General features: G+C 47.9%; 1 protein-coding gene across 1 annotated transcript in view; it reads right to left on the bottom strand.

The window, feature by feature from the left end:
• COL23A1 (collagen type XXIII alpha 1 chain) overlaps positions 1-21,121 on the bottom strand; it is a 319,451-nt gene that overhangs the window by 55,478 nt on the left and 242,852 nt on the right. Inside the window, exon 3 of the mRNA XM_033096768.1 lies at positions 9,047-9,091. Within this exon, the coding sequence (XP_032952659.1) occupies positions 9,047-9,091 (45 nt within the window). The remainder of the gene's footprint in view (positions 1-9,046; positions 9,092-21,121) is intronic.

Raw genomic sequence — 21,121 nt, 5'->3', positions numbered from 1 at the left:
TGGCGGGCCCGGGAGCTATTTTCTTAGTGGTTGTCCTGGGGATTATAATTAACATCTTAGTTTAAGATAATCAAGTTTTGATTAAAAACAATTTACTTTCAATTGTATACAAGTACTTTGCTCCAATATAGCTGTTTGTTATCTTATATTACTTTATTACTTTATACATTATAAGCCCACCAACAGTTTTATCATTATTGCTGTATGCAATTGTCTTTTAAATCAGAATAGAGAAAAGAATTACAAATAAAAATACATTTTTATTGTCTGTTATATTTGCCTATGTGGTTACATTCACTGAAGCTCTGTATTTCTATGTGGATTTAAATTACTGTCTAATGTCCTTTCATTTCAGACTGAAGGACTCTGTTTAGTATTTCTTGTATGTCAGGTATGATAGTGATGAATTCTCTCCATTTTTGTTTATCTGGGCATGTCTTAATTTCTCCTTCATTTAAAATTTTTTTTAAAAAGAGTTTTTAAAAATATAGCTAACATACAATATTATATTAGTTTCAGGTATATGCAAGAGTTATTCAATATTTATATACCTAAAGAAGTGATCACCATGATAAGTCCAACAACTATCTGATACTGTACCGTGCTATCACTATATTATTGACTATATTCCCTGTGCTGTGCATTACATCCCCAGGACTTATTTGTTTTATGCCTGGAAATTTGAACCTCTTATTCCCTTTCATCTCCCTCCTCCTTTTTAAATTTTTCAATTACAGTTGACATTCAATATTATTTTATATTAACTTCAGATGTACAGCATAGTGGTTAGACATTTATACAATTTAAGCAGTGATTCCTCTGACTAGTCTAGTACCCATCTGGCATTATACATAGTTATTACCATATTATTGACTATATTCCTTATGTTTACTTTACATTCCCATGACTATTTTGTAACTACCAATTTGTACTTCTTAATCCCTTCACCTTGTTCACCCACCCCCATAACCCTTCCTGTCTGGCAGCCTTCAAAATATTCTCTGTATCCATGAGCTTGTTTCTGCTTTGTTTGTTTGTTTATTTTGTTCTTTAGATTCCACATCAAAGTAAAATCACACTTCATCATCTTTCTGTCTGACATACTCCACTCAGCACAACACCGTCTAAATCCATCCATGCCACCACAGATGGCAAGAATCCATTCCCTTCCATGGCCAACCACTGTACATATGTACCACCTACTCTTCATCCATTCATCCATCTATGGGCAACCAGGCTGCCACCACATCTTGGCCACTGTAAATAATGCTGCAATGAACATATGGATGCACATGTCCCCTTGAAGTAGCATTTTGGGTCTCTTCGAATAAATACCCAGAAGTGGAATTCACTGGGTCCTCCATTGTCTCTTCTTATAGACTTTGTTTTAAAGTTTATTTTGTCTGGTATAAGTATTGCTACCCAGTTTTTTTTTTTTTTTTTCATTTCCATTGTCATGAAATATCTTTTTCTATTATATTCTTTTTCTATTTCTATTCCTTTAATTCCTTTAATTAATTCCTTTAATTTCAGTCTGTGTGTGTCTTTTGATCTGAAGTGAGTCTCTTGTAGGCAGCATATGTAAGCGTCTTGTTTTCTTATTCATTCATTCTATCTTTTGATTGGAACATTTAATACATTTACATTGAAAGTAATTGTTGATAGATATGTAGCTATTGCCATTTTATTATTCATATTTTTGATTTTTTTTTTCATCTTAAAGAAGTCCCTCTAAGATTTCTTGTAATTCTGATTTGGTGTTGACGAACTCCTTTAGCTTTTTCTTTCCTGGGAAGCTCTTTATCTGTCCTTCAATTCTAAATGACAGCATTGCTGGGTAGAGTAATCTTGGTTTTAGGTCCTTGCTTTTCATCACTTTGAATATTTCCTGCCAATCCTTTCTGGCCTGTAAAGTTTCTGTCGAGAAATCAGCTGACAGTCTTATGGGAGCTCCCTTTTAAGTAACTAACTGCTTTTCTCTTGCTACTTTTAAGATTCTCTTTTTGTCTTTAAACTTTGGCATTTTATTTATGATGTGTCTTGGTGTGGGCCCCTCTTGTTTCAGACTCTCTGTGCTTCCTGGGCTTGTATGTTTATTTCCTTCACCAGGTTAGGGAAGTTTCCTGTCATTATTTCTTCAAATAGGTTTTCAATTCCTTGCGCTTGCCCTTCTCCTTCTGGTACCCCTATGATGTGAATATTGGTATGCTTGATGTCCCAGAGGCCCCTGAAACTATCATCATTTTTTGGGGTTCTTTTGTCTTTTTGCTGCTCTGATTGGGTATTTTCTGCTACCTTCCAAATTGCTGCTTCATTTCATCTGTTGATTCCTATAATATATTCTTCATTTCAGTTATTGTAGTCTTTATTTCTAACTGGTTCTTTTTATGTCTTTTATCACCATTTTTATGTTCCCTATCTCTTTGTTGAAGTTCTCCCTGAGTCCATTGAGCATCCTTATAACCAGTGTTTTGAACTCTTCATCTGTAGATTGTTTATCTCTACTTTGTTCAGCTTTTTTCCCCCCTGTTATTGTTCTGTTATTTTATTTGGGACATTTTTTTTGTCTTCCCATTTTGGCTGCTTCCCTGTGTCTGTTTCTATGTATTAGATAGGGCTGCTATGCCTCCTGGTCTTAGAGTGGCCTCATGTAGTAGATGTGCTGTGGGGCTCCTTGGTCACCTGAGCTGAGTACTCCAGGTGTGTCCCTTGGGTGTGTTGTGTGTGCCCACCTGATGTAGGTGAGCCTTGGTTGCTGTTTGCGAATCAATGGGAGGGGTAGACCCTGGGGCTGATTGGTTGTAAGGAATGGCTATAACTATAGTGGAGGAGCTGTTGCTCAGGGGCTGATCCTGAAAAGCAGGATTCAATATAGCAGGGCTCTGGTGCCGGCTTAGTGTGCTTTTAGTGTGCTTAGGTTTCCCTGGAGGTGGCTGAGTGATGCACTGACTGTGTCTGAAGTTGGCCACTGGGAGAGCCAGCCCTGGGGCCTCCTGGGAGGGGCCCCACTGCAGGCCAAGTTCAGCCACAGCATGTGCCCTGGCATGAACCACAAAGCAATCCACAGATAGTTGCTGCCTGCACTGGGCTTGGAAGTGCCTCGAGAGGCCAAGCCACGAACCAAGGCTTGCTGTTCCTACTGCTGGGCTTAGGGCTGCTCAGCCAGAGGTACAGGACACACTGAAGCCAGATGCTGCTTGTTTGGGTTTTGTGAATCTTTGAGAGATTTTAGGAAAGTCCACAGCATGAGCCAAGACAGCTGTTTGTATGGAAAAGCCCTTGGAAATGCCTTGGATGTGCCCAAAATTTGGCTGGGGCTCAGTCTCAGGGTGAATGAACAGTGTTAGCCAGGTTGATGGAGACTCAGATATGGCAGCCATCTGTGTCTGCATGCTGGGAGAAGGGAGGGCTCAACAAAGAAACAATAGCTTCTGCCAGCACTTCTGTCTGAGAGAAAGCTGCCCCTCCAGCCCTTGCCCTGAAGTCAGACAATTCAGTTCCTTTCCATATGTCCCCAGCACCTTTCAAGTTGCTGCCTCAGTGCTGAAGCTCAGAACAAGTGAGTCTGTCAGTAAGTCTGTGCATGGGACCTTTAAGAGGATCACTTGGGACTGCAGCCCCCCTAGTCTCAGACAGCCACCATCTCCACTAGTTTTCACATGTGGATATTATGGGGACTTTTCTTCCCAGCACTGGAACCCTGGGCTGGGGAGCCTGGTATGCAGCTAGGACCCCTTGCTCTTCTGAGGGGGGGGCACCTCCACAGCCAAGATATCCCTCTCAATTTTTAATAGTCACATATCAGTATGGAGCCAGCTTGTTCCACGTCTCTGCCCCTTCAACCAGTCTTGAGGTGGTTTCTTCTGTATGTCCTTAGTTGCAGGGCTTCGGTTCAGCAAGACTTCAGGTAATTCTCAATGAGGGTTTTTCTATAGTTTAGTTGTAACTTTGATGTGGTCATGAGAGGAGGTAAGCACAGCATTTAACTACTCTGCCCTCTTGACTGGATCTCCTCTCCTTCATTTTTCAAGGATAGTTTTGCTGGCTATAGATTCCTTTGTTGACATATTTTTAAAAAATCACTTTAAATATATCATCCCACTGCCTCTTTGCTTTCATGGTTTCTGATGAGAAATCAGCTATTAATCTTATTGAAGATCCCTTTTCTGTGATGAGTTATTGTTTTCTTACTGCTTTCAAAAGTCTCTTTTCATTTTTTGCTTTTGGCAATGTGGCTATAATGTGCTTAGGTGTCAATCTCTTTGACTTTATCCTATTTGAAATTTATTGAGTTTCTCTTATGTGTAGATTAATATTTTTCTTTTAATTTGGTAAGGTTTTGGCTATACTTCTTTCATATAATTCTCCTGATTCTTTCTCTCTCTTCTCTCTTTCTAAGGCCCATATTATGTGTATGTTGGCACACTTTATAGTGCCCCATAGATCTCTCAGACTCTGTTCATTCTCCTTTCTTTCTTCCTTAGACTGAATAGTCTCAAAGACCTATCTTCAAGTTTGCTGATTCGTTCTTCTGCTAGACCAAATCTACTGTTGAGCTCCTCTAGTGACTTTTTTTTTTTTTTTTCATTTCAGTTATTGTACTTTACAGCTCCAGAATTTCTATTTGGTTCTTTTTTTATACTTTCTCTCTCTATTGATATTCTCCATTTGGTGGTACATTAATTCTTGGGCTTTCCTTTAATTCTTTAAACATGGTTTTCTTAGTTCTTTGAGCATATTTAAAACAGGAAATATAAAATCTTTGTTTAGTAAGTCCATCTGGGCTTCTTAGAGACAGTTTCTATAGATTGCTTTTTCCCCTTTCTTATTGCTATACTTTCTTGTATCTCTTTGTGTCTCATAATTTTTGTTAAAAACTGGGCATGTAAAGTAATTTAATGTGGCTACTATGGAAATTAAGTTCCGTGCCTCCTTTTCAGGATCTGTGGTTGTTGTCATTTGTTGTTATTGTTTTTCTATTGTTTAGGGGTTTTCCTGGACTAAATCTCTAGTGTGTATTCTTTGTCATATGCAGCTACTTAATTCTCTGCTTGGTTAACTTAATGATCAGCATAGATCTAGAGGTTTCCTTTAATGTCTTGATCCACTAAGTTTTCTACTCTTTGCCAAGCGGCTCTTTGTGTATTTGGAGTACAAGTTCAGTGCTCTGCCAGTTTATAACTCTGCTGTTACCTTCATTGCCTGCTTGGGCAAGCCTCAAGGTAAGCCAGAGGTGAGAGACTGAGGCTCTCTCAGGTCTTTCCTGGACATGTACACAGCCCTGCACATGTATGTGCCTTCTAGATCCCCAGGAATATGTTGGTGCTTTGCAAAGCCCCTTTAGACATCTTATTGCCTAGATTTTTGTTTAAGTTTTTGTGTCAACTTCTTGTTCGCTCCAAACTGATATCACTACCTCAGGCAGCTGCGATTCTAAACAATTGCTGCTGAGTGTTTTGCACAAGCACTATGGAGATAGGGCTTTTCTCAATGAGCAAGCTCTGTATCAGGTTCAATAAAGACAAGTCATGTGTACAAACTTTTTCAGGGAGCTGCAAGTCGGGTCAAATAGTGACAATTCTCAGGGAGTTAGAATTTGGGGAGCTTTAAGCCTGTTTACCTCCTCCAGTGGCTGCTGCTTTTCACAGGTACTGTGGTTGCAAGGCTGATGGTATTTTAAGGGTACTACGGACTGAGGAGATAGGCAAGTTAAAATGTTACTAACATTGTAGTTCTTAGAAAGGTTCACATGTTTTTCTTGAACAAACATTTCTTGGATTGTTGCAAGCCTTTCATTAATTTCCATAATTCAGAAAGGCCAATTTGTTTTTGCTGTTTTTACGAAGGAACAGAATTTCAGAGGTCCTCAATCCACCATTCCAGAAGTGCTTCTTCCACTGGATTTTTAGAAAGGGTTTCTTGGGGGCCAGGGTGGAGTGAAAAAAAAAATTGTAGCATTGAAATGGCTGGGAGCTGTGGAGACCTGGTGAGTGACTCCATTTGTCTCTGCAGGTTTAGCACAGGCATCAGCCAAGCAGCATTTGATCGCTTCATGTTTGTCTCTTCCCACCTCCTTAACGTTTATCCTCCTTTCTCTCTCCCTCCTCCGCCTTCCCCTCCTTCCTGTCCACAAACATTTATTGATCATCGCCTGAGTGCCTGGGTGTCCAGCCCCAGCTCCTGCCCTGAGGAACCCATGCTTTTGGTGGAGGAGAAAGACTATCTAGAGCAGACCAGCACAACTAGGTGCGAGAAGTGCTGGGACAGAGGGAGGTATCTGTGGCTGGGGGAAGCAGGGGGTGACAGGGGAAGCCACGGGAAGGCAGGGGAAGCCAGGGGAGAGAGATGGATGCTCTTGGGGTAAGGCGGGGTCTGGAAGGAGAAGGGATCATGCCAAAGGTCCCCAGAAAGAGGACCCCAGAATGCAAGAGCAGTACCAGGCTTCCCTGGCTGAGAAATGGGCCAGTGAGGGTGGGGGGAGAAATCTATTCTATTATGATAGAGACACATAAACACTGCAGGGCCATGAAGGCATTTTCCAGGCAAAGGCTCCCTCTGGAGCTAGAGAGGACGCATTCCCACAGGCAGGCAGGCTCAGCTATCTGCAGGACTGCAGCAGCAGCAGCAGCAGGAAGGCATCTCAGCCAGACCCTGTCCCACTGGGCAAAAAGAGCCTTTCTCTCTGGGACACAGGAAAAAGCCTTGGTTTTACAAGGGAAGTTGCCAAAGCCAGGATGTGCATGTGTGTGAAACTATCTAAAAATAAACACTAGGTCCAGTCAAAGCTAATCAGAGAGGAACACATCTGCTCTGTGCTGCTCACAGCGTTCTCTGACAGGCAGAGAATCAAGACATTGCATGGGAAGGGGAAGAGGTGCTGCCCACCCCTTGCCCAGCAGCTGACCTTAGACAAGACACTTCTCCCCTTGGAACCTCAGTTTCCTTATCTGCAAAATCGGGCTAATGCCATATGTTTATCTTGCAGGGCTCTGTGAGGATCACGAGATGAAGAACTTGAAAGGACTCAGTATAGGGTCAGTGACCCAGTAAGTCCTTATGCTTCTTTGGTTTTTAGATTGTTGTAAACTGGAATCATAATTCTAATAGTTTTTTGAGTAAATTGAGTAATATTATTTTGTCATAAAAAAAGTCTCTATGTGTTCCTCATCTCCCACCAGAATATACATCAGCAGCTCACAATAAAAGACAAATGAAAGGTTTTATGGGGATAGAAACGAAAACTGAGTGATGAAGTGTGTATTTGGCAGGCTGGTTTTGTGTACGTGTGTGTGTGTGTGTGTGTGTGTGTGTGGTGATTACACATAAAATGTAGAGTAAAGGAAGCCACAGCAATCAGACATAAAACAGCCTTCAGCTTCTGGAAGTCAAAGCACACCGAGAACCACGATGGCACTTCCTACCATTGCACTCTAGCAATTATCTGGATGGCCTCTACAGAAGGAACTAGATAATGTAAGCATGCAGTCCAATAAAGGGGGCAGGAAGCCCGTGCCCAGTGCTAGGGATAAAATTCTGAGGCTTGGGGTCTTCTTGGTGGTGGGCGTCACCACCATGCCCTCCTTGTGAAGCTGCTTAGGGGCTGAGCATGTGTTCATTCATTCGTTTACTGTTTGTGCATTTATATTCCTGGGGCCTGCTCTGTGCCAGGCTCTGTGCTGAGGGTTGGAGACTCGAGGTGACGGCCCCCAGCCAGAGGAATCAGAGAAGGCTTGTTTTGAGGAAATGCTTGAGCTAGACTTAAAGGACGAAGAGTAATGAACTTGCAGTAAGAGTTCACGTAGAGGAGATGACATTCTGGGCAGGAGTACAGGCTCAGTATGAGAGGGCCTCAGACAACCATGAAGAGGCTAGAGGTGGGAACACAGTGGAAGAGCTGCAGGAACTCTGCTGGTGAGGATGGAGAAGTGGGTACGGGTCTGCGATGTACTGAGGAGGAGACTGAGCGGGACTTGGTGTTGGAAAGGGGAGAGAGGGACCCGGGACGGTGCCCAGGTGTCTGACAGGGAAGTGGGTGGTTGGGGGTCTCCTACTTGCATGGAGAGCTGGGGGAGAGCAGGCTGAGGGAAGTGCTGGCTTCAGTGGGGCCATGACCACACTCCGGACCCAGAGAAGACGACTTGGCTGGAGTCAGGGAGGGGGACGTTGTCAGTGTCATGGGGAGCTGAAACCACAGGGGTGGGAGAAAAGGAAGAAGAGAGCCAAGGCCAGATTCATTTAAGAGGTAAGTGGGGTCCTATAGAAAAGGCAAAAGGAAAGAGGTCAGGGGTGTTGGAGGAAATACAGGCTAGAGTTGAAACTGGGAATATTGGGTAGGGGGTGAGGGTGGCCAACAGTGAGAGTCAAGATGATGTCAGTGGAGTGACAGTAAAAAGAGCCTGGAGGGGCTGGGATGAGTGGAGGGTGAGGTGTAAGGGCCAGGGCAGCGGCAGGGGGTGTGGATGCCTCTGAGGAAAACTTCTTGCATCGGGGCAAGGGGGTGGGCAGAGCAAGTGTGTTTTGAGTGAAATGAAGGTGGCAGGAGGGGTGGCAGAATAGGTGAGCCTGCAGGTTGTCTGGAAGGAAGGTGAAGGAGTCTCCTCCTGGTGCCTCTGCCAAGGGAAGGCCAGGCTCCGTCTGGGGAGAGACGGGGACACACAGGAGAACTGTCGCATGATGTTGAGGAACCCATGGTAGGGATGTGGGAGGGTGGAATCATCAGCTCCCACAAAGAGAGGGGGCTGTTTCAGAGTGGGAGACCAGGGACTGAAGTTTCTGAGGATGATAATGAGATTCGGGGGGTGCCAAGGGCATAAAGGGGACAGTTTCCGGAACTGTGACGTCAAGAAGTCAAGGAAAAGCAGTACTGAGCACTGGGCCTGTGGCCTTCGGGGACAGTGGCTGCAGTTGGAAGGGAGGGGAAGATCTGACCCAGGACCAAGGATCCTGAGTAATGGGGTGGTACAGGCCCTGGCGCTTCCAGCCAGGTCCCTGGCCCAGGGAAGACTTCCAGGCTTAGGTTTAGGAAATAGGAAAACCTGGGACTCACCGGGATCGCCTCTTCTTCCAGGCTTGCCACGCCGTCCAGGGGGACCTAGACAAGAAAACAAAGACAGACTCATTAAAAAGGGAAGCCAGTGGGCTTGGGCACAACAAGCCGGCCGCTGGCCCACCCACCCAGCCCGCAGCAGCGTCCGGGGGGCAGCCTGCCCACCACCATGCTGGCTGGTAGAGGGGAGAAGAGTGGGGAGAAACACTCCTTCTGCCTCTCCTCCTCCTTGCTCCCCTGGACCCTCCCCTGTAGGCTGTGCTCTCACCCCTCAATCACTCATGCAGTTATTCAATTACCTGTTCATTTATCCATTCACAATCCTTCCCCAATCAAAAAGATTGACTACCTGGAAACTCCAATCATAAAGATTTACTACTTGGAAACTGGAGGTAGAATAGTTTGCAGCTGAGGAACTTCAGAGTTATGAGAAATACAAAGCTGAGGGTGGGAGTTACCTTACGAAAGCCCTGACCAATGCTTTTCAATATCCACTAAAATAAAACAGCAGAGACAACACACCACATGAAGACACTGTCATCGCATTTCAAATGCCTAAGCTCGCTAACAGGCACTATCTTATCTGTCTACTGTCCTCTATTCGCTGGCTAGAGCCTTCGGCACTGCCCCCTCCCACAGCTTGAGGGAGATGCTTACACATTTCTCATGATTTATTGCAAATAATGTGCACACCCATGCGGAGTCTTTTCAGTATCCAGTCCTCCATCCGCACGTTTTGAGCCTTTCTGAATCATGGGGGCCATCCTGCCTCTGCCTTCTCTCCCTCTGCCCCTGTTGGTCGCCATGACCCGAAGGAGAGAGTTCTGGGTAAGGACACACTGACCGGCTCACTGCCCCAGTCAGAAGTCCAGGCCCAGCACGCAGCCCCCCTGGCCTGGGAGAGGACGGCCTCTCCTGGAGCTCGCTGCACACATCCCTGGTGCCCCTTGGCCTTCCATTTTCACTTCTGCCAGCCTCGTTTTCATTCCCTCTCAGTTGAACTATGCCCTATTCTTTCCTTTTTCTCAGGCACCAGAGGAAAGGTGCAGAAGTGAAGACTGCAATTTAAGTGGCACTTTATACCTGTCTCTCTCTGTCCTGCCCACCTACCGCACGCCAGGCTCTGGGCTGTGGCTGTATTACAAAGCACTGTCAGTTATTGTAAAAGTCAACCTTAACTGGCAGCAACCCCCCCTCCCCCGCCCCACTCCAATTTCCAGAATAACCACCACAGACAGACAGACTGGTCATGAATCAGGTCTGAGGCAGGATGGTTCACTGAAAAATTAGTGTGTATATGTGTGTGTTTTTGCTTTTTCCTTCTCCTGTTTTTAAGCAGTGCTCACTGAGACAGGGCAGAAAGGCAGAGGCAGGTTAGTGGGTTGGCAGCACCTTCTGACTTTTGTTAAGGGGGAACCCTGAGTGGGGAGGGGGAAGGCCTGAGAAAGAGAGAGAGAGAAGAGACTCATCTGGACCAGGAGGGGGCCCTTCCACGTTACTTTAGACCCTGAAACCTTATGGGCCTGGGGGTGAGATGAGAATGAATTTGCTAGCCTTGGGGGCTCGAGATCAGGTTGGTCAAACAAAATTAAAAAATTAGAAACATGCTATTTCTTGCACCCCTGAGTCTGCAATTAAATTTTTAAAAAATTGTCGTCAAGAACACATAAATAAAATTTAACATTTTTAATCATTTTTAAGAGTACAGTATGTTAGTGTTAACTATATGTACAACGTTGTGTAACAGGTCTCTAGAGCTTTCTCATCTTGCAAAATTTGAAGCTCCTTATTCATTGAACAATTCCCCTTTCACCTCTCCCTGAGCAACCCTCACAACCACCTTCTACTTTCTGTTTCGAAGAGTTTGCCTATTTTAGATTCCTCAGATAAGTGGAATCACGCAGTATTTGTCCTTTTTGTGACTGGCTTATTTCACTTAAAATAATGTCCTCAAAGTTCATCCACATTGTTGAAGTGACAGTTTCCTTCTTTTTTAAGGCTAATATTCCATTGTGTGGATACTCCATATATTCTTCATCCATGCATCTCATCTGGCGATGGACACTGGGTTGCTTCCTCTTCTTGGCTATTGTGAATAACGCTGCTGTGAAAACCGGGGTGTGGTATCTTTTAGAATTAGTGTTTTGCATTTCTTCTAATAAATACTCAGGAGAGGGATTGCTGGATCATATGGTAATTCTATTTTTTAATTTTTTGAGGAACCTCCATACTGTTTTCCATAGTGGCTGCACCAGTTTACATTCCCACCAACAGTGCACAAGGGTTCCAATTTCTCTACATCCTCACCACCAACATCTGTTAGTTTCTGTTTTTCTATTTTTTTTTTTTTTTAGGATTTTTACTGGGCAAAGGGAAACAGGACTTTATTGGGGAACAGTGTGTACTTCCAGGACTTTTTTCCAAGTCAAGTTGTTGTCCTTTCAATCTTAGTTGTGGAGGGCGCAGCTCAGCTCCAGGTCCAGTTGCTGTTGCTAGTTGCAGGGGGCGCAGCCCACCATCCCTTGCGGGAGTTGAGGAATCGAACTGGCAACCTTGTGGTTGAGAGTCCGTGCTCCAACCAACTGAGCCTGTCCGGGAGGCAGCTCAGCTCAAGGTACTGTGTTCAATCTTAGTTGTAGGGGGCGGAGCCCACCATCCCTTGCGGGACTCGAGGAGTTGAACCGCCAACCTTGTGGTTGAGAGCCCACTGGCCCATGTGGGAATAGAACCGACAGCCTTTGGAGTTAGGAGCACGGAGCTCCAGCCGCCTGAGCCACTGGGCAAGCCCTGTTTTTCTATTTTTGAAAGTGGCCATCCTAATGGGTATGAGGTGATATCTTATTGTGGCCTTAATATACCTGTGGGCCATTTGTATATCTTCTTTGGAAAAATGTCTATTCAGAACCTCTGTCCATTTTTTTTTTTAAAGATTTTATTGGGGAAGGGGAACAGGACTTTATTGGGGAACAGTGTGTACTTCCAGGTCTTTTTCCAAGTCAAATTGTTGTCCTTTCAATCTTAGTTGTGGAGGGCGCAGCTCAGCTTCAGGTCCAGTTGCCATTGTTAGTTGCAGGGGGTGGAGCCCACCATCCCTTGTGGGAGTCGAGGAGTTGAACCGGCAACCTTGTGGTTGAGAGCCCACTGGACCATGTGGGAATCGAACCGGCAGTCTTCGGAGTTAGGAGCATGGAGCTCCAACCGCCTGAGCCACCGGGCAGGCCCCCTCTGAACATTTTTTAATTGGATTTCTTTTTATTGTTGAGTTGTAGGAGTTCTTTATATATTCTGGATATTAACCCCTTATCAGGTATATGGTTTGCAAATATTTTCTCCCATTCTGTAGGTTACCTTTTCATTCTGTTGTTTCCTTTGCTATGCAGAAGTTTTTAAGTTTAACGTAGTCCAACTTTTCTATTTTTGTTGCCTTTTTAACATTGGAGTTAACTTTTGTTAAGGTATAAGGTAAGGGCCCAACTTCATTCTTTTGCATGTGGTTATTCAGTTTTCCCAACACCATTTGTTGAAGAGACTATCTTTTCTTCATTGTATAGCCTTGGAACCTTTGTCAAAGGTTCCATATTAGTGATGCACCCCTGAGTTTTGAGAGCATAAATTCATGCAAGTTACATAGCCCTTGATTTTCTCTGATGCCAGACACAGAACTTGAGTTCCATTCTGCAATCGTCCAGGGTCATCTTGACTTGGTAAGGCTAAGATTCTGGATCCCCATAACAGACAACAGCTTCTCACACTGGCAAGGGATTTACAGCTTATGAAGTGCCTCTAGGTCCACGATCTCTGCTGAGGCCTGCAACACCTGCACAGCCAACTGTTAACCTGACATCTCCATGTGGGTGTGTCACTAAAATTTCAGGCCTGTCATGGCCAAAACATATGATCCGATCTCCTCCCAGCTCCTGTGTGGGGCTGACGGTGTCTGGGAACCATCAGGCTGGCACAGTGTTAGGTCTTTTCCCCTCTCTGGGCACATGTTTTAGGGTGAGTGAGGGTGTGGGAACAGGAACCCCACTGACACAGGCAGCATCATGCTCTTCTGGCTGTAGGAGAGGAAAGGCCCAGTGAGCCGGTCGCTGTCATCTGGGCTCTCGCCAGACCACAGAAGCCGTGCTCAGTTCAGCAAGGCTGCTTGCCCTGGGCCTTAGGCTGAGGTGTGGGACACGTCAGGAAGGGGGACCACAAGTGAGAGTAAGGCAGGCTCTTTCGGATCCGAAAGCTAAAGCAGCACCATGGTTTTCTGATGGTCATTACTGGGTCTGACTGTAAAATTTTCCGTTTAAGTAACTCAAGCCAGATGAAGACATTCGCCTTCGCTGAGGAGGCTGAACTAATGGATTTGTCTGGGTGGTTCTCTTGGGTGGCACGGTTAGGCAGAAGGCCTGATGAGGACAGATGGTAGCACTGTGGGCAGCTTCCCAGGCAGGGTGGGGGGCCCCACCTCCCAGGGCCTTTGGGGGACATGGAGTAGGATGGGGGCCCGGTTTCACTGAGCACCCAGGGCCTGTGGGTCTGCAGGCCAGGCAGGCTGGATGGCACTCCCAACTGAAAGGCCTAATTAGAGAAATACAATGAGGCTGCTGCTCATGAACCCTTTCCAGGGCCAATCTAAACCAGATTCTGGAAGCTTCTGTATGAATAACATACAAATTGACAACTGGTCAACCCTTCAATCTAAAATTCATACCATCTCTAGGACAATTCCATTGGGAGGCAACGTGTCCAAACTCAAATTCATATCCCAATTGCCCATATGCTCCCTTGCAGGGTTCCCCTCTCACCTTAGCACGGGTATCACCAGTACCCACATGGCCAAGCCAGAAACTATCTGGGATTCGTCCTGTGGTATTCTCATCAGCCCCTCACCAACGAGACCCCTTCTTCTGCATTAGGCAAATACTTCCCCCATGCCCAGTCTCTTCCTCTCCTATTTTCCCGTTCTGCCACATCTGATTTCTCCTCCTCTTAACAGAAGGTAGCTCACTGAAGTTGTAGTCTGCATGTCATACAGCTCTGTGTCCCCAACTACCTGTGTGGGGCAGAACCCAATGACGTTCGTTGAGGTAAGGAAGGAGGGAGGGAGGGAATGGATGGGTAATGAGGCCAGGGTCCCTCCTCACCATTTCCTGGCATTCTCTTTAAAAGACTGTCAAATCTAACAAGATCCTGGGCTTAGAAAAGATGCAGGACTACCTGGTTTGATAAGCACAGGCCATTGAGACAAAGGGCACTTTCTGCCCTCCGTTCTCCCCAATGGCAGGAAGACAGAGGTGAGGCCTGCCATACTTAGTGAAAATGGGAGCCCTGGGAGGGGGAAGTGCCAGAGCTGAGTTCCATGCTGACTGCTGGGCTCCCGTCTGCTGCTTTTGCAAACAGAGAGGCTGGGCATACATGAGGCCTGGCCTGTGGAACCAGCAGAAGAGGAAGGTAGGAAGGTGTTCTTTCATAAGTTTCTAGATCATTAGGAACTGAGGGTCAGCTATGGGCAGCAACCTTGGTTCAGCATCTGCTGGGCTCCAGGCTGGCTGCTCACCCAGAGAGCTTGTCTATTTCCCCAACAGCCCTTTGAAGCAGAAGCTGGTATCCCCTGTACAGAGGAGAACTCTGCGGCTAAGCAGGTGAAAAGCCCATGCAGCTGGTGTGCCTTGGGGAGCCCTTCATGATATTTGTGGTTCTTAATCTGCCAGCCAGGACAGTTGTGCCTGAGAAGCTGAACCACAGGGTAGGCAGCCATGACAAGGGGAAAGGCGGTCTCCCTGCGGCAGAGCAGACTGGGGAACCCTCACCCCACCCCGGCTCTGTCCCTGAGCATCGGGGGCCAGGCCTGCAGACCCAGCTGCCTGGGGACAGCTGCGCCAGTTGTGTAGCTAAGATGTTGCTCCAAACAAGCAAAGCCAGGTCCCTGGCCTGGCGGTTTGCGCCACAGCTTCCTCCTTGTTGGGTTTCTTCTTTTCCTTCCTTTCTACAGTAGACAGCCTCTCCCACTGCCAGCACGGACTGGACACTAAGGCTGCCCTGGAGGGCACCTGGAGTCTGTCGTGATTGGCTTGCTCATGAAGTTGTGAGTGAGAGGACAGGCCTTGGCAAGGATGCTGCCGGAAAAGCGGTCCCATTTGGAGAGTCTGTGGGTGGTGAAGACCAGCTCAGGCCATTCTGCCCACCTCTGCCTGGGACCCCATGACTTTGGGTCAGGGGCTGGCAGCTGGAGGACCACAGTGTTTCACAGTGGGTGCTGCCATAGTGGCATCTGTGAAGTTTCCTTCCAGAGGCTGTAGGCAACAGATACTAACAAGCGGGTGTTGGTATTGGAGAGGAAAAGAAATGACTGATATGGAAGCTGTTTACCCCGAGCAAGTTACTCAACCTCTCTGAGCCTTAGGTTCCAATCCACATGAGGATAAAAGTTTGGGGATAGTGGCAACTACACCTGCCTTGCACAATAGCTGACAGAAGACACACCAGTTTGGGGGCACAAAAGAGGAGTTTATTTGGGACTCTAAGAAATAACTGGCTGGAGGGGCCTCTGGCCCTCAGGATCTGGGGCCCTAATATGTTCTTGTGTGTCCCCCAACAAGGGTAAAGCCGGAGACACAGCACTTATACCTCAGTAACTTTGCAGGCAGGGTTTGAGTCCAGGTGCTCAATTACACCCTGCCCTGCCCTTGAGACCACGAGGTCAAGGCCAGCCTGGGGATTTCCCATGTCCCTAATCACTGTCGTCTGTGGACCTGGGGATCAGGATGCAGAGGTTGAATGGTCTGGGAATGGTATTTCTCAAAGAGTTCCTGAAGTTTCGGGCATACAAGACTGGCGAGGGCCCCAGCTTGCTGCTAAATGGCTCTGGATGCCTGTGACGACCATTTGAACATTAAACAACCGCAGGGAGGACGGACGATGGTTTTCTCAAGCTCTGTTCCACGCCAGACAAAATGGAACCATTTCTAACTCATGAAAATCTCATCTATGGCTGGGCTGGAGAACTCACGCAAACTGCCAGCTCCAAAGGTGGGGGCTGGGGGGCCAAACCCCAGCAGTCTCTGTCAGACACCTCCTCTGGCAATGTCTGCCTATCCCCTGTCCTCTCACAACCCTGGGCTCACAGCACCCCAGACTCGCTTTGCAGGGAACAGCTTGCCCGTTCTCCCCCCTCCCGAGTCCTGCTCCCACTCCTCCCTCCTGCCAGCCCTGAAGGGCAGGGTCTTTTGTGCAGTTTATCTAATAGAATCTATACACAGTTCTGGAAAGTGCTTTAATCCCTCTCCACTCTTTCCCCCCCTAAAGATTGGGGAAACTGAGGCTCAGAGAAGTCAAGAAATGCTCCCAGACACAACAGCCAAAAGGGGGAAAGAACCCAAATGTCCTTTGACAGGTGAATGGATAAGTAAAACATGGATATACACACAGTGGGATGTTGTTCAGCCCTAAAAAAGAAGGAAATTCTGACACAAGCTACAACACGGATAAACCTGAGGACATTATGCTAAAGAAATAAGCCAGTCATAAGAAGACAAACGCTGTATGACTCCCCTTATATGAGGTACCTGGAGTAGTCAGACTCACAGGGACAGACCGTATAATGGTGGCTGCCAGGGATGGAGGAGGCGGGAATGGGGAGTTAGTGTTTAATGGGGACAGTGTCAGTTTTACAAGATGAAAATAGTCCTGGGGACGGATGGTGGTGATGGTTGCCCAACAGTGTGAATATACTTAATGCCACTGACCTGTACAATTCAAAATGGCAAATTTAAATTACGTGTGTTTCACTACAAATAAAAAAAGCAAAACAGGAAATGCTTCCAGGGCTCTCAGCTACCAGGGGCCAGAGTAAGACTGTGAGCTCAGGTCAATCTGATGGAGACCACAGTGATGCTGTCGGAGCCGGGATATTAACCCAGGTCTGTGTGACTCTAGGGCCGTTTCCAAGATCAGATCATTAAAATATGATCTGCACTCGTCAGCCACTGTGACCAAAGCCAACCTCTTTTTATCCTAGGATGTGTCCACAGCTTCCTTCAGCTTTCAGACTGGTCCTCGTGGGCACTAGAGGCCCTTTTATCAGACCCGCCTCCCAGAACTCTGGGCGGGCAGTGGGGGTCAGGTGGTTTGAATCCTCTAGACCTTCAGCCTGGCGCTCCCGGAGTTTGCCTGGAGCCCCAGAGCCATCGTGGGGATACGCCTTGAATGGAAAAGGAAGGCAGAGAGATCCCTGGATTTGTTTCCAAGATCAGATCATTAAAATATCCTCCTAGGTCATTTTGTCTTACAAGTTTCAGACAATCTTGTGGCGGTTCTTTTTGCTCATTTCCAGCCTGGCCTAACCAAGCCCATGGAGGAGGGAGGCAGGTCTGTGCCTGCCTCTGGGTGGGTCTGGGGACATAGTGCGTCTAGAGGGGGCACTGACATCAGCAGAGGCTGGCTGACTGGCAGGCTGCCCTGCTCGTCCAGCACCTCGGGCCATGTTGTCCCCTGGGAATTAAATCACACCCTCTTACTCAGCAAATACAGCTCATTCCAGAGGGATTTATGACCCCATAGCTCGTCCTTCACCACCTACCACATTGCAGGGAGTCTAATGGCGCTGAACCCTGCTGCTTATTGGAAGGTCCTGAAGCAATTTGGAAAAACAATGCCACAGGCTGCTGGGGTTGTAGGGCAAAGGTCTGCTTGAAACCAGGATGGTTGTCCAGGCCCGTGACAGACCCCAACTGCCCCAATGACCAGACCTGGAGAGCCTGCTAGGACATTGTCATTCAGTGACCAAATGAAAAGAGCCTATGGGGGGATGGGGAGAGGTGGGCTAGCAGGCAGCCTTCACCTCACGTCCACAAAGGGCCTCATATGTGGACACTGATGTTGCCTCCAAAGGAGCTGACAGTACTGGACAGCCACGTGGCCCCTGACAGTTTTTAATAAAAACAAGAGTTTGGCGCCACCATTTATTGAGTGTTTATTTTATGTTTGGCAGTAATCTTGATTCCATGGTATTAACTCATATATTCCTCACATCAAACCCATGAGGAAGGCTACTATTATCTCTATTTTATAGATGGAGAAACTGAGGCACAAAGTGAGTAACTGACCCTGTGAGGACACAGAGCTGGTAGTGAGTGGGACCGTGCAGGGTGGCCCCTGGCCGGCTGCCACACCCTGAGCCCGCCTTCCACACAGGAAGACGCCTGTTGAAGGTGAACGGTTAAAATAGTCCACGAATTTTATAACCACTTCTTGGCATTTGCTATTTTTTAAAATATACTGAGAACCACAAAAAGGAAGGGGCCCAGAGATGGCGCTCCGGGGTCCGTGAATTAAATATTGAATTGAAGGCCACACACCGCCAGCAGCAGTGGACGCCCAAGCCACGCCCTCCTCACGTCATCCGAAATCCCTGCCCTTTCCTACTGGTTCCTCTCCAGAGTCAGGAGGGGCTTTAATAAAGCATTTAAAATGGGATCAAGGAGTCCAGACCCACGACTCACGCTGGTGGCACACCAGACCCAAGAACCATCTCGTAAGGGTCCTGGAGGGAGAGTCTGGGAGGGTGTGCTCAGCGAGCCTGGGGAAAGGCCACCGCTGAGACAGGCCATGGTGTGTGTGCTGGTAACTGAGATGTGGATATGATTGGCCCCGTAACAGAAGAGAAACTGAGGCCCAAAGGAGAGGTGACCTGTCCTAGTTGAAGAGCTAGTCAGGAGCCAGGAGTGGGGCCAGGCCTGCCAGGGCCTGCCCTCCCAAGTGCCTCTTTTTTGGGGAAATGGACCATGGTGTAGGCACCAGAGCTGAAAGGTGGACTGTCTCACCCAGAGGCACCAGAAAGAAGGGCCTGAAAGAAGAACACGGTAGAGGGGATGAGGGTGGGTGGAATGGTTTTGGGATCCGAGTGAAAGGGCTCCCGGAGAAGGCTTTCGGTGAACGGTATGTGTGGGGCTGCCAGGGTTTCTGTGTTTTAGAGTGGGGACTTCAAGGAACTACTTGAGGGGTCTTCCTGAGTGACACATATCAGGCACGTGGGTACCCTGTGTTGAGGCAGACTAGTACCAAGCAATTTCTCGGGCCTGGCAGAGCCCCCTCCCCATGGCTCAGGAAGCTGACGGAGGGCTGAGAAACTCAGTGAAGAGTGAAAATCCCCTCAGAGAGACAAGAGAGACCAGGCCTTGACCTTCCACGGAGCTCAAGGCCATGAGAACACCTCTGAGGGCTAAAGAGGCCCTGACTGGCCAGCTGGCCTAGACTGGAAGGGAGGGTGGGGCAGGACTCCAGAAAAAGGGAGGAGGGCTTTCTCGGGCTCTCAGAGGGTAGAGGCTGACTCAGGTGAACCTGACTATGGAAAGAGCTGGCACCCAGGCCAAGACGGGGATTGCATACAAAGAACGTTTGTGCCTGACGCTGACAGCTGAACGGCTGGTACTTGCACAGGTGGCAGGTACATCCGGGGCACAGGCTGTGTGTAGTTGGTGTTGGGTGGTTGGAGGTGGGTGCTTGGAGCGACTCTTTGGGACTGTGTGAGATCCAGGTCTGAACCAGCATGAATCAGCTCCTCCCCAGAGCCCATCATCTCCTGGGCTCCTGTTCCCTGTTGGAACACAGGCTCCACAGAGGCGCACGGAAATAGCACATCCCGAAGACACCAGATTCCTCAACTCTCCTCTTGCCTGAAGCCTTAATCATGGACACATGGCCCAGTGTATCTCCCTGAGCTTAATGAAGGCTGGAATTTACTGCTTTCAGAGAATGGAAGGCTTTTTATTTTTTATTTCTTTGAACTTAAAAGTCGTTCATGTGAGCTTTGATTTTCATGAGAATTCCTCATAAATTGCATGACGAAAGCCCCACACTGACCCACTCAGAAGGCCCCTAGAAAAGGGCAGGTGAGGCCAGGCAGCTGCAGGCCTCTGGAGCATGGCCAGCACAGTGGGGGCATGAACTTAGAAAGGGCACTCAGGGAAAAGCTCGCCGCTCAGTGTGTACCACCCGCTCTGAGGCCACCTGACCTTTGGGCCCTGGACCTTGACTCCTGCTCCTCAGGGCAGGACAACAGATCTGTCTCCTGAGGGGAGGTCATGTAACCCACAGCAGGGCCGAGGGTGCTTGGACTGGCACATCCAAGGAATACGGGGTGGGGGTGGGCACTAGGGTGACTGACCATCCCACTGTGTTCAGGACTGAGGGGTTTCCTGGGACTTTTAGTGCTGAAAGTGGGATAGTCCCAGGCAAGTCAGGAGGATCGGTCACTCCGGCGCGCAGCCCGTGAGGAAGGAGGCTCTTGACACTGCTCCACCTCCCACCCATTCCCCCTCTGAGCTCCGACTTCTGCTCCATAAACCTGCCGGGCCTCGTCCTACCTCAGGGCCTTTGCACTAGCTGTCCCTGCTGCCTGGGGCTCTCCTCGCACACATCTTTGCATGACTAACTCTGTTGTGCTTCCTGGATGCCTTCGCTGACCACCATCTAAGGTGTCCTGCCCTCAGTGACTCTCGGTCACATTTTCCTGTATGATTTTTTTCAAGCCATTTATCTTTATCAAAATTACCTAGTTTATTTTATTTCCTTTTCAGTGTTTATGTTTCTTTTTCCTCACCAGAACATGAGCTCCCTGAGGACAAGGCTCCTGTCTGCTGGTTCATGGCTACAAACCCTGAATGGGGCCAGTGACACAGGTTGGTGCCCAACAAACCATCAGAGCCTGAACGAGCTCTGTTCTGGTCAGGGAAGGGCACCGAGGCGCTGGAACCCAGAGGATGACGACAGGCTGCAGGAAGGGCACAGAGCCCTTCTGAGTCGGGAGAAAGAAGTGGGCACTCAGGCACCTGCTGCTGTCACTTGCTGCTGATGGCACACACATGTCTGTGCCACTTCACGCAATTCTCGCAGTGGACCCATGAGGCAGGGACTCCAGCATCCCTGTTATAGAGCGACGGACGGGCTGCCCAACGTCAAGTGGCCTCACAGCCTGGGCCCCTCTGCTGCCAGCTGACAGGACTCTGAGGACTGAGGAATCCGCTTCAGCTTCGACCTCATGCATCAGAGGAGCCCAGAGGCTGAGGCAAAAAGATTTTGGGGTGG

Source organism: Rhinolophus ferrumequinum, chromosome 24 (assembly GCF_004115265.2).
Source record: "Rhinolophus ferrumequinum isolate MPI-CBG mRhiFer1 chromosome 24, mRhiFer1_v1.p, whole genome shotgun sequence".
Classification (NCBI taxonomy): domain Eukaryota; kingdom Metazoa; phylum Chordata; class Mammalia; order Chiroptera; family Rhinolophidae; genus Rhinolophus; species Rhinolophus ferrumequinum.
Note: the sequence above shows the minus strand (reverse complement) of the source record. Positions and strands in the feature narration are given on the sequence as shown.